This window comes from Cannabis sativa, chromosome 6 (genome assembly GCF_029168945.1).
Source record: "Cannabis sativa cultivar Pink pepper isolate KNU-18-1 chromosome 6, ASM2916894v1, whole genome shotgun sequence".
Classification (NCBI taxonomy): Eukaryota; Viridiplantae; Streptophyta; class Magnoliopsida; order Rosales; family Cannabaceae; genus Cannabis; species Cannabis sativa.
The window spans coordinates 71,377,784-71,392,436 of NC_083606.1; the positions used below are offsets into that span (position 1 = coordinate 71,377,784).

The following is a 14,653-nucleotide window of genomic DNA, read 5'->3' on the forward strand; positions in this document are numbered from 1 at the left end:
TTTATTAATATGGTGGATACAATATGTGGAGAAGAGCCCAGATATAAAAATTAATACAAATAAAAAAGCAAACATTAAATCAGTCTATTATATCTATCAAAATATATATATAAAGGAGATGAATTATGAGGCTGTGTCATATTATTCTAAAATCTCTCTAAAGTTATTTTTTTAAAATCAGTCTCCTCTTTAACAAGATTTTGTTTGTGTAGCTAGTGATTTGGCCTCATATAATTTTGTGAGAGTATCCCATATCTCTTTTACTGTCCTTTTCTTGGGAAATTATGGTACTTGAGCACCCAATTACAACTGAGGCAAAATAATAATACTTAGTTTCAATTACATACTTACTTTCCATTTCCAAACACCAGAAAACCTATTAATTAGCTTCAATGAAATATAATTTCATATCACACGGTGAATTTCCAAACACAACCTTTTATATGATAACATACATCAATAATATGATGCTTATTTCATCACATCACACCCAAAACATACAACTTAACGATACTACAAGAAAGAAATGGAAAATAGTAAATACCATTAAAACTATTTCAATAATTTAATGCCATATATAGTTTAATTTTAAATATAATTAATTTTAATTAAGATTTTATAAGAAAATAAAGTATCATGTTACTATTAGGTTACAAGTTATCAATTTATTTATTTATTTTAATTTTTAAATTAATTACAACCATTCAATAGAAATTCAATGACTAAAAATAAATGTAACCATAATGGTTACATATATGTAACCATTGAAACCTACTCCAAAAGACTATATATATAGGAATATGATTTTGTCCCGTGATGTACTTTTACGGAATGTATTCCGTGGTACATTAGATGGGTCTCAAGGTACATTAAATGAGTGTCAGGGTACGTTTCTACTTTTTAACCCTAATTACTCCTAGATCAATCTCTGCCGTCAGATCAAATAATTCCCTCATCTGACGGCTGCCGTACATCACGGATTACAATCAGTGAAAGTATAATAACGGGACAAAATCATATCCTTATATATATAATACCATATGATACATTATTATTATTATTATTATTATTATTATTATATATGTATATTATCAAGAATCAACAAATCTATATATTTACATGTGGTGTGTTAAGGGTGTTGATGTGATCTGTCACCGAACTTGACTCTATCATCTTCTTTAAGAAGATTTTGTTGCATGTGTAGTGATTTGGCCTCGTACAATTTTGTGAGAGTATCCCATGCATATCTCTTGTACTGTCCTTTTCTCTACCACTGTTACTGTTAGGGATATTATGGTACTTGACCACCCAATTACAACTCATGAAGTCGAGATATGAAAATCATGAGAACCTCAAATAAAACTGAGGCAAAAATAATTATACCTATTAGTTTCAATTATGTACTTACTTACTTTCCAAACACCAGAAAACCTATTAATTACCTTCAATTAAAATAACTTCATATCACACCGTGAATTTCCAAACACAATCTTTTATATGATAACATACATCAATAATATGATGCTTATTTCATCACATCACAACTTAACGATACTACAAGAAAGAAATTGCAAATAGTAAATGCCATTAATATTATTTCAGTAATTTAATGCCATATATAGCTAGACTGAAATAGAGGATGGAATCCATACAAAATTAGTTTGATCAGGGAAGAAATGACAAACAGGACCCATCCCTGGCCCGAACCCTAGCGCCTTAAAAGAAATATGTTCGGGTTCCCACTCAGAGGTATCCAAGTGACAAACGACGATGGTTTCGACTATGTCTCCCCTTTCACCACGCAACGACATCTTAAAGAGCCTCCTATCACCAACCATGCTATGACATCCGTAAACAGCATAAGGAAATTCCATAAGATGGCATGCCACCATCTTAGGAATAGGGATCTCCCTGAGATCATCCAAAACCGTGTAGTTTTGGAATATGGCGGTATTCGAGTCATTGTAAAAGGTTGTTGTGAGAAAAGTGAACCCGTGCCCAAATCCATCCAATCCAAAGATGCCACGTACGAAATCAAGCATAGAGTCAAAAGAAGTAACACACTTCCTAATCTCTCCTTTGATGGGATTAAAATCATCACACATTTGGAGAGTGGATTCCATGGATTTGGCTTGTGGTGAGCCTTGAGGGACTGAGAATAGCCTAAGAAGGTTTGGAAGTTGTTTTAAGGAGAAAGGAACCGAATTTGGAGCTCCTAATAATTGTTGCTCATGTTGAAAAGGAGGAGATTTATGAGGTTTTTTCATCTTTGGAAAATATATAGGTTTTGTGAACCCCTTTTTTATGTCATTCAGGTTGATAAAAAGTGACTGTGCTTGTGTAGTTGAACGGTCAAGATCATGATCATCATGAGAGCCATGATGATGATGATGATGATGAGGATCTTGATGATTCTCACTAGGAAGACTTATAATATTGTCATTGCTTTTCACATCATTATTCCTTGTCTCTTGATCACATTCACTACTCCAAAAAAAGTACTACAAAAATAATCAAACAAAAACATTAATTATATTTAAGAAATTTCTAATATTAGATTTCATCATGTTATAGGAATTAATACAAGGTTCAATTAAGGATGAATATAAATCAGATGATTATTAATTAGAATTAGTTAAGAATAAATTACCAGGAGGACAAGAAGGAGACACCAAAAATTCAATCTCATATCTTTTTAAGTATATATATCTTATATCACTTCTTCTTCTCTTCAGATCATTCACCATATAATTATTATATAGGAAGAAGAAAAATACAACGGACGTGAGCGTCGTAAATTCATAAAAAATATATGTAATATTATACTAACTAGTTGTTCTATTTCTTTTCACTTAATATTTATTTTTAAATATAATTATTTTATTATATATAGTGACAATTATTGAGAGAACTATGTTAGAGATCAATAATATATATAATATTTGATCACTTTATACATGCATATTCATATTTTATATATTTATATGTATGTGTATATAAAATGCGGAATAAACAAATATATATACTATATAACTTAAGGATCGAAATACTTCAAGCCATTGATTCTTGAGCTTCAAACCCACATAAGCTTTGATCTGCAAAAGAAACTGGTTGATGTGGGTGATCGGGCTTCCTCGCTCTCTCAACTCTCTTTAGATAGAATTTTACTGTTATGAACAGAATAAGTGAGGAGCTTGGGGACCGAGACCCTATATTTATAGGTGAGATAATCCATCAGTATCTGTGCCACATTAATTGTCAGAATATTTTGACAATTAATTTAGGAAATCAAATCAGGTAATGTATATAGAAATCTGACCATATATATAATATTACATAATTGATTTTGTCCAGATTCAATGAATATAAAATATTCATTTATCAAAAAAATTATTTATTTATTTATTTTCTTAAATAGAAATTTATTTCAAAAATAAAAATATATTTCATTAAATAAAATATCCTTATATAAATTACCAGGAGGACAAGAAAGAGACACCAAAAATTCAATCCCATATCCTTTTAAGTATATATATCTTATATCACTTCTTCTTCTCTTCAGATCATTCACCATATAATTATTATATAGGAAGAAGAAAGATATGGTTTGACATTAATATCATGGTTGTCATTTATTTATTTATTTATTTTATGTTATTGGGAATGATATCCATTAATAATAATAAGAGGTAAATTAACTAAAAGGTTAATTATATTAGTGTAATTCTATTTAGTTATAACATCTCAATTAGAATATATAATTTATTTTGTCCCAAATGTATTCTTAAATAAAAATATCTACTATCTATATATATAATTATACGAGCTAGTTGTTCTATTTCTTTTCACTTAATATTTATTTTTAAATATAATTATTTTATTATATATAGTGACAATTATTGAGAGAACTATGTTGGAGATCAATAATATATATAATAATTGATCACATTATACATGCATATTCATATTTTATATATTTATATGTATGTTTATATAAAATGCGGAATAAACAAATATATATACTATATAACTTAAGGATCGAAATACCTCCAACCATTGATTCTTGAGCTTCAAACCCACATAAGCTTTGATCTGCAAAGGAAACTGGTTGATGTGGGTAATCGGGCTTCCTCGCTCTCTTAACTCTCTTTAGATGGAATTTTGCTATTATGAACAGAATGAGTGAGGAGCTTGGGGACCGAGACCCTATATTTATAGGCGAGATACTCCATTAGTATCTGTGCCACATTAATTGTCAGAATATTTTGACAATTAATTTAGGAAATTAAATCAGGTAATGAATATAGAAATCTGACCATATATAAAATATTACATAATTGATTTTGTCCAGATTCAATGAATATAAAATATTCATTTATTAAAAAATCATTTATTTATTTATTTTCTTAAATAGAAATTTATTTCAAAAATAAAAATATATTTCCTTAAATAAAATATTCTTATATAAATTACCAGGAGGACAAGAAGGAGACACCAAAAATTCAATCCCATATCTTTTTAAGTATATATATATATATATATTTATATATATCTATATATATCTTATATCACTTTTTTTTTCTCTTCAGATCATTCACCATATAATTATTATATAGGAAGAAGAAAGATATGGTTGATATTAATATCATGGTTGCCATTTATTTATTTATTTATTTTATGTTATTGGAAATGATATCCATTAATAATAATAAGAGGTAAATTAACTAAAAGGTTAATTATACTAGTGTAATTCTATTTAGTTATAATATCTTAGAATATATAATTTATTTTGTCCCAAAGGTATTCTTAAATAAAAATTTCTACTATCTATATATATAATTATACAACCTAGTTGTTCTATTTCTTCTCACTTAATATTTATTTTTAAATATAATTATTTTATTATATATAGTGACAATTATTGAGAGAACTATATTAGAGATCAATAATATATATAATAATTGATCACATTATACATGCATATTCATATTTTATATATTTATATGTATGTGTATATAAAATGCGGAATAAACAAATATATACAATATATAACTTAAGGATCGAAATACATCCAACCATTGATTCTTGAGCTTCGAATCCACATAAGCTTTGATCTGGAAAGGAAACTGGTTGATATGGGTAATCGAGCTTCCTCGCTCTCTCAACTCTCTTTAGATGGAATTTTGCTGTTATGAACAGAATGAGTGAGGAGCTTGGGGACCGAGACCCTATATTTATAGGTGAGATACTCCATCAGTATTTGTGCCACATTAATTGTCAGAATATTTTGACAATTAATTTAGGAAATCAAATCAGGTAATGAATATAGAAATCTGACCATATATAGAATAATACATAATTGATTTTGTCCAGATTCAATCAATATAAAATATTCATTTATCAAAAAATTATTTATTTATTTATTTCGAAATTTATTTCTTTAAATAGAAATATATTTCCTTAAATAAAATATTCTTATATTCTCCCACTTGGTCAGCATTTAGACTAAAACATTCAAACCCCAACGTTCCTCATCTTATAATAAACATACTAATCATAGCGACATGTCCTCATTATGAGTCGAGTATTATCTTCTATGTATTACAATACATTTACTATATAATAATGTACTTTATGTGGCAATGTACTTAAGCGAATAAACCCTAACCCTTATGTTTATTCAGGTCCTCTTATGATAATTTTCTCAAACAAAATTAAAGTGCACATAAATATGAGAAAATATCGAAATTATAGTTTCATTGAATAATTTTTGGTTGTACAAATAAAAAACTGCATATAGGTTAACTGAATCCCATATTTACTTTATTATCCTTGAATTTGTGTTGCGGCATGCCTTTAGTCAAGGATATTTGCGATCACTCAATTCAGTTTGCGTGGTTAACGACCACTTATCACGTCTTTTTATGGCTAAAGACTTAATGTCGATATGCTAGCTTCGACCAGTACTCTTATAGTTATTAGCCATAAATATTGTAGCTGAATTTATCGCAAAATTTTCTTAATGGCCTAATGAAACTGTAATTCCGAACTCTAGGCCTACTATGAAACTCTATAATACATCATACTAGATGTATCCTCAAAACAATAAATGAATCTGACTTCTATAGTGGAAATAACAATCAAGATTCTCTACAATATAACTTACTGGTAATCTTAAGGACATAATAAAATATTAACTTACGTGAATCAATACAACCAGTAAAGTACGATAGAATCTAATTGGTTAACTATATTTCCAGATGGTCAATTCATCTTCAAAATATGTATGAATATAACTTTTAGTATCTTAAAGACACCTCATCACTTTGTATGAAAAATAAAGTGGTCTTAACTTTAGTTATTCTGATATTACTTAACGATTCTGAAACAAAATGTAATGCAAAGGCTTATTCAGACTCTTAGGCATCATTAGGCTTCTAAAATAGAAGCAAATGAATGTTCTTAATTTATTCTCATTCCAAATCATTTTTCAGATGTTGGTTTGAGTTGAATTTATCACACTTAAAGATAAAAGTTATATCAAATGAATAATACATAATTTTATTTAATGAGAGATGCTGTGGCTACTCTCTAATTAATTAAAATTATACATGTTATTTATATTCATTATCTCCAAATAATAATTTGAGATATGAATTATTTCACCTCATATAGAAAAATTTTATCATCATTTACAAGTAATATATTGTCTATGTATAAAACAAATATTAATTACTCCCACTAACCTTCTGGTATATAACTATTTCCATAATTCTCTTTTCAAATCTAAAGGAAAAGATGATATAATACCAATTTGTGAGATGTTTGTTTTAATATATAGGTAGACACTTTAAGCTTGCATATGTTCACCACTATTAGAGGAAAATCTTTATGGAAGTCTGTATACCTTCTCCTCTAGTTCACTGTTTGGAATTGATTAATGAATTGAAACGAGCAACAAATGCCAAGGTCTATAATAGAATCATTTATAAAAACAAGTGAGAATGTAAATCTCCTTTGTTATTGATTCTTATTTCAAAATGAACTTCTTAGCAATGAATATTCTTTTATATCTTTATGTTTCTCAATGTTGCCTAATGAATATTATTGGTTAAAAAACCTATGCTTAATTAATGTTCTCCACCCCATTAGGCAACTTTACTAAAGATAAACTTTATTGCTCTTTAAGATATTCATTTCTTCATTCATGGCATATTGTACTACAACTTCAATTCTTTATCATTCTATAATTTAATTTGTGTCTCAAATTAATATTGTAGTTGAACTCTTATTGTATAAAATGTAATCACTAGAAAACATTGATCTTATTGTTCTAATAAGTCATCTTAAGGATGGACCAACAAACTCTTAAAAGAGCAAATGGTTCAATATGCATGCTATTTTAGAAATTATAAGCAATTACTAAATAACATAGCTTATTAGAATTTTATCAAAGACTTGTAGATTATTAATGATTAGTTATGAATTCTCAATAACCATTAACCTTAAAGGTTGTTGTGAATCATAATTAATCTAACACTTGAGGTGGAAGTTTAACAAAATATGAATGGTCTTTCTCAGAAACTAGGTTCCTAGATTGATCACTCCCACTGATCAAGTCAATTCTTAATTCCACAGTTCTAGTGTTGTGAGATGGATAATAAAATATGTAACCCTTAAACCTTATAGCTTTTCAAATGAAATATGCTCATTTATGGTTTTGGGCCCAGATCTTTTCTTTGACAACTGTACTCTAACTATATATGGGTATTTATAAAATGTGTACATGTCATTAAGTCGGTTTTCAATCTTATCACAACTCAAAATATGTTTGAGAAATAACTTTGGTTAGGACACGATTCGATATGTACACCCCATTGAAGAGTATCAATAGAAAAAGATTTAGGAAGGTTTGGAGTTTGCTATGTAGGCTCCACCCCATGTCCAAAAAATAATCAAACAATTCATTGAACATATTATTGAGGTTCATATTATTATTGAACATATTATTTTTTTTTTAGGAAAAGACAATTCATTAAACAATCAAACGATTACATCAAACAATCAAATAATTCATTGAACATATTATTGAGGTTCATATTATTATTGAACATATTATTGAGGTTCATATTATTATTGAACATATTACTTCATGTACTGACTTTCCTATAAATAGTGTTAGAAGTTTCATAACCTTTCGTCACCACAAAAATAACAAACACAAATAATTAGTAAGATTTTTCTGAAACCATCTTTGGCCAATATTTGAAGATATGAAGTCTGCAATCATCTTTGCCCTTTTCGGAGTCATTTCGGTAATTAACCTACATCACATATTTATATATCCTCTCTATTAATTTTTAGAAAATATTTGTACATTTAAAAATATTACGTTCATCTATTTTTTTTTTGTTACACACGCTTTGCAACAACATAAACTGTATTTAGCGTTAGTTATGAATCGAAGCTAAAATCTTTGGTTACGAAATTAGGGTTATTAGATAAATTTTCCATTTGCGACAATTTCCTACTGCCACCAATGCGAGAAAAATCAATGCTCAAAGTTATCATGGTTTTAGTGATCATTATAAACCATTGTGTAAAAAAAAAAAAGAATAATGGAGTTAAATATTATCTATATATATCTATTTATATATTTATATATAATTTTGAAATAATAAAAGAAGTGATGAGGTAGTGGTCTCTATGAGCTTCTTTAACTATTAAATTTTTTCTTAATTTTTATATATATATTTTTTAACTCATTTTAAATAAATATTGAATGATATGACTACTTAGTCACTTTTTATAAAAAAATTTACATAGTTTAAAAATTATTATTATATTATATATAGTGTAGGATATAAATAATGATTTTTTTACTAATTGTATTTCTATATAACAAGTTAGTATTTTATATTTTACATGGGTATTTTATAATTAATTATTACCTATTGTCCGAATATTCACTTTTTTTTTTAAAAAAAAACAAAATTTATGAAAATATATTATATAAAAAAAACAAATAAGTTTTTTCTATTTCAATATCATTTTGATAATCTATATCTATATATTTATATAATTCTGAAACATAGAGAGATGATATGGAGATTCTCTATGAGCTTCTTTCACTATTATTTTTTGAGAAAATTACATTATATACTCACTTTATTTTATTTATTTTAATTATTACCTTTATTTTTATATTCTTTAAGATATGCTCACTTTTATAAATGATGTCTCTATTCTACCCGTTAGGTTAATGTAAATCATGTGCTATACTTAAGTGGAGGGCGGGGATATATTAGGCAGCCCACTCACAAAAGTGGATAGATTTTAATGAAATCTAATATGAGATTATTTTTAATTAATGGATACAAAAAAAGATATTCCTCAACTTATTCCTTATCTTTTTTCTTAATTTTTGTATTTTTTTTTGGGAGGGGAGACGGGAGGGTTTACATAAATACTTAACTAAATGCTACTTATATTTTCTATTATTATATTTTTACAAAATTAAATTTTTAAAGTTACTATATTAAAGTCTCAAAATAACAAAATTATTATATTTCAGTAAAAGAAAAAAAAATTAAAAACAACTAGCTACACAACAACTCAATCAAAACATCTAAGAAACATGAAAATGAATTCTATAAAATAACAAAATAATAATAATAATAATAATAATAATAAGCTTGTTTTTGTATTACAAAAACAAAATTATTATATTTCAGTAAAAGAAAAAAAAAATTAAAAACAACTAGCTACACAACAACTCGATCAAAACATCTAAGAAACATGAAAATGAATTCTATAAAATAACAAAATAATAATAATAATAATAATAAGCTTGTTTTTGTATTACAAAGTTTATTTCTTACAAAATTTGATAACTTGATTATGTTTTTGTACTATTACAGCTTCATAAATCTCTAGAATAAAATGAATGATTAAATTTATAATGAAATAATAAAAAAATTCCAAAAAAAATTATATGAAAAAAAGGAAAAGCATAAAAAATTATTTATTTGTTAATTATGGTGTAAGATATAAATAAATAATTTTCTACAATTTGCCTTCTTTTTCATATAATTTTAATTAAATATATTTAAAATTATTTTTTACATAAAAATAATTAAAAAATTTATAATTTATTAATATATTATTTTTTATTATAAAAATATGAATCCTCAAAGATATTTGTTCCTTTTTATACTTTTGGTGATATATGAGCATTAATTCCTTAAAAATATGTCATATAGTTTAGAAATTATTGTGAAGGTTAAATTTATAGATTATATATCTTTTATTATTCTTTGTCTTAAATTAATATCATTTATTTTTGGGAATTACCTTATATACTATTTTTTAAATTTTTTTTTTCAAATTTACGGTTTGGGTTTCTAAAGTGGTTGCAGCGCTAGTTGCAATAAGGGTTTCTGTACGATTTTTTGTTGCAATTTAGGTTGCAACGCTAGTTGCAATAGGGGTTTCTATATAAAATTCCGTAAAAAAAAAAAAAAAATTGCTTTAAAGTGTAAAAATAAAAAAGCAGGTATGTTTGTGATTGATATCATTTATTTATTTATTTTTATAATGAGGATATTATTTATTTAATCTTGCCCAATTGATGGGAAGATAATCTATAATACTATAATGTCATTATGCCGGTTGTAGAAAGAAGGAAAAAAAATCAAGTTGTTGATGATACAGGTTAATAGTAATTAATTAGGATGTCTTTAGTAATTTTGATTTGGAATTACAAGTAATAATTTGTTCGGAAGTATATTAGTAAATAAGTGTTGAAAATAAATATATATATATATGGGAGAAATTTCAATGTTACATTAAATATGTAACCATGATGGTTACATTTATTTTTAACCATCGTTGTTGAATGATTGTGATTAATTTAGAAATTAAAAAATAAATAAACAATAAATAACTTATAACTTGATACTTTATTTCTATATAAAAACTTAATTAAAATTAATTATATTTAAAATTAAATTACAAATAATTATTAATTAATTTTATGCAATTTGTTAATAAGTAAAGATCTTTTAGCAATTATTTTTTTTAACTTAAATAATTGAAATAATTACAACAAAACTTCTTATAATTTAAAGTTATTATATACATAACCTTAACTAATAAAAAAATAGTATGAATGATCTCTAACTAAAGGTAATTTTATGCTCAATCTTATTTTTTAACACTTTAAGTGCCAATTTAGTATGTCAGTTCAAGATTGGTTCAAGTTATTTTTTTTTTAAAAAAAATGAAAAATTAAATAAAAAAAATGAAATAACAACTATAAAATTAATGATTGTTAACTATTTTCGCTTCTCGTTGAAATCATCTTCATCAATCTAAAGATTGTAAAAAAAATTTATCAAAGTAGATTACCAATTAATTGAAATTATTGTTTCTTTTTCACAAATAAGCATAATAGTAGAAAAGTAACAAGAAAATTATTAAAAATCAATGAGAAATTTAACTGTAGATGGTTGAATAGAGAAATATGTTTGTGTCATAGATGTAGGAGATTGTATCGAAGTGGAAAATTCACATGATGTTAGGTTAGGACAAACTGAAATTCTAATTTTTAAATTTTTTTTATAAAGAAGGAAGATGGGTCAAGTGATTGTTGCAAAATAGTAATTAGATGTAATTTTTAAAAATTGATTAAGTATTCAAAAAATTATTTTAGAAGAGGTGGAAGTCTAAATTTTGTAAAAAAAAAAAAAAATAGAATTTTATTGTAAATATTATAGTTAAATAGTTTAAATGTTAAAAATATTAAAATATGGACTTAAATATAAAAATAAAATTATTTATAAATACTAATTGCTAAAAGGGTTTTATGTAATATTTAAATTAAAATTAATTATTTTAGAAAAATTATTAATTATGATCAATTAATTAATTCTAAAAAAAAATTTTACTTATTAGTAACCTGCTATTACATATCAAAGAAAAAATATAACCATCATGGTTACAATAAATATGTAACCATTGAGTAGTATATATATATATATATATATATATTTATATAAATAAGGCCTAGACACATTTCAATTAATATTACAATTCATTATTAAAATTATGTCTTCATGACTTATTCAATAAATATGACATTTGTTACTGCAAAATTTCTTTTAAAAAGTACTAACCTAATACCAACTTTTTGAAAGAGAGTATCACGAGACTCGGACTTTACCAATGTATCATATACCCCAATTAACTAAATTGTGAATGTTTGTTATTTACTGTACATACTCAAAGAAATAAAAATTATTTTGGGTCCCAAAAAGTGTGGCTCATAAACACGCGCAAACTTAGTCCGTCTATAACTAAGACCGGCCCTATATATAAATATATCAATTATCCGAGTCGTTGAAATTGAACGATGGATACATGTCATGATAGTCTCTCTATATAGAAATATGTGTTATTACTTACAAATTTACTTATTTTCTACTTTTTTTTTTGTTTTGTCCCATTTCATCAAGTGCTTTGTAAGTACAATAGATTCAAGAACACATCCTACAAGAAACTTTGTCGAAATAGGTGAAGAAACAGAGAAATTTCCAGAAGAACCAAAACCAAGTGATAACCTTCTTTATTTCTACAATTACAAGAAGCAAAGTGATCAGATAAACGACGAACCAAAACTAAGTGAAAACTTTTTGAATGGTTACAAGAAACAGACTGATCAGAAACAAGAAGAACCAAAACCAAGTGATAACCTTCTTTATTTCTACAGTTACAAGAAGCAGAGTGATCAGATAAACGACGAACCAAAACTAAGTGAAAACTTTTTGAATGGTTACAAGAAACAGAATGATCAGAAACAAGAAGAACCAAAACCAAGTGATAACCGTCTTTATTTCTACGTTTACAAGAAGCAGAGTGATCAGATAAACGACGAACCAAAACTAAGTGAAAACTTTTTGAATAGTTACAAGAAACAGACTGATCAGAAACAAGAAGAACCAAAACCAAGTGATAACCGTCTTTATTTCTACGTTTACAAGAAGCAGAGTGATCAGATAAACGACGAACCAAAACTAAGTGAAAACTTTTTGAATAGTTACAAGAAACAGACTGATCAGAAACAAGAAGAACCAAAACCAAGTGGACACATTCTTTTCTACGATTACAAGAAGCAGAATGATGAGATAAAGGATGAATCAAAATTAAAGGACGAAAAAACTGATTCATCCACTATTAAGGACTCAGGCTATGCCGAGGCCTAGTTTGTAAAATTGTATGTGGGTAGAGCTCTAGCTAGTGCTGCAATCATCAAAGTTTATTAGTCATGTTAAATTAATGTTTTATTTCCAATCCAATAAGGCAGTATCTAAGGCAGTATCTATCTATGTGTTGAGCTCAAATAATAAAAATATATATCATATATGTTTTCTTTAATGGTTGATTATATAATAGAATTATTTTTAAGAAAATATTTTGTGGTAATTAATGACTATGAAAATCAAATATAATAATCTAAAGTGTGTGTTTTTTCAGGGCATTTAACTAATTCGCACAACAGTTTTTAGGAAATCTGGAAATAACTATTTTAGAGCCATCATTAGGGCTTGGAGTAACATCAGTCAATTTTAACTAGGGATGTAAATGGGGCGGGGCAGGTGCGGGGATATTGTTCTCCCATTCCCATACCCATTTCTTAAATTCACCCTATACCCGCTCCAATACCCGTTTAAATTAAAGCCGGGGTGGAGCGGGGATTACCCGATGGGGGAAGGATTCCCATCAGGTACTCATTACATATATATTTTTGAAAAAAAAAAATGTCTCAAAGAGAATTAAAAAAAATAATCATGAAAACTTAGTAAAACAATAAACTTAAGTGGAATAGTGTGTATAGTACTAAAAAAAAAGAGTATAATAAATAAAAAGCCTAAAGCATAAAGTTATTTTAATTGTAGTAGTTATGATTTTAAAACTTAAATATATACATATATCATATCGGGGCGGGTTCGGGGCGGGAATCTATTCCCCCGCTCCCGCCCTGATTCTGACTCGGGTATGAATCTTTAAACCCATACTCGCCTTCGCCCCCGAAAGTCAACCCTTGTACTCGTAGGGGCGGGTACCTGCTGTTAGAGATTTTATAACAATGGAAGATAAATCAAGATATGTACAACTCAATTATAAAAATAATACAAGGATAATAAAAGAGATTGATTAAATATATGTTATAATACACATATATATACACTATATATATATCACATATATATATATATAAAAAGTAGAAGAAGAAGATTACAACACATGTAATATAATATATATATATATATATAACAAGAGAATAATATATATATAAACACTCACACACAACCTTGAGTGTAGATTAGTGGGGATCACCACGACTTGAACAAGGTATTACACCTTTGTCCAAAAGCTTATTTCCCCCTATCTCTAAGCACTAAGGGAACTCTCTAGGAAATAGCTTTGGGAATTATCAAGCCTTAGGGTTTTCTAGCAATGTGCTTTCTTGATAGAAAACTTCTTCTCCAAAATGAGCACCTTAGACCTCTTTATATAGTGTTTAGGATATCATCACCATTTGAAATTCAAACTCATAACCCCATAGATGTTATGGACTCAAATGTAACTTCTA

The 14,653-nt window shown here is 26.7% G+C and overlaps 2 protein-coding genes across 12 annotated transcripts; one reads left to right on the top strand and one right to left on the bottom strand.

The window, feature by feature from the left end:
* Nucleotides 1–310: 310 nt before the first annotated feature.
* Nucleotides 311–4,632, bottom strand: LOC115695882 (BURP domain-containing protein BNM2A). 11 transcript variants are annotated; one of them, XR_009688554.1, is made up of 3 exons: nt 4,474–4,540; nt 1,471–2,501; nt 311–376 (listed from the first exon to the last, which is right to left on the bottom strand). XR_009688554.1 is itself a non-coding variant. In XM_061117791.1 (2 exons), exons 1-2 carry the CDS (start codon nt 4,510–4,512, stop codon nt 1,623–1,625), a joined length of 918 nt encoding a protein of 305 aa, XP_060973774.1. In that variant the 5' UTR covers nt 4,513–4,632; the 3' UTR covers nt 1,472–1,622. The 11 variants fall into 11 exon arrangements, 1 of the variants encoding a protein (XP_060973774.1); XR_009688555.1 differs by having other exon boundaries at nt 311–387; XR_009688550.1 differs by lacking the exon at nt 4,474–4,540 and adding an exon at nt 2,651–3,182.
* Nucleotides 4,633–8,153: 3,521 nt separating this feature from the next.
* Nucleotides 8,154–13,434, top strand: LOC115695905 (uncharacterized). The gene is made up of 2 exons (XM_030623004.2): nt 8,154–8,315; nt 12,516–13,434. Exons 1-2 carry the CDS (start codon nt 8,274–8,276, stop codon nt 13,260–13,262), a joined length of 789 nt encoding a protein of 262 aa, XP_030478864.2. The 5' UTR covers nt 8,154–8,273; the 3' UTR covers nt 13,263–13,434.
* Nucleotides 13,435–14,653: the final 1,219 nt, after the last annotated feature.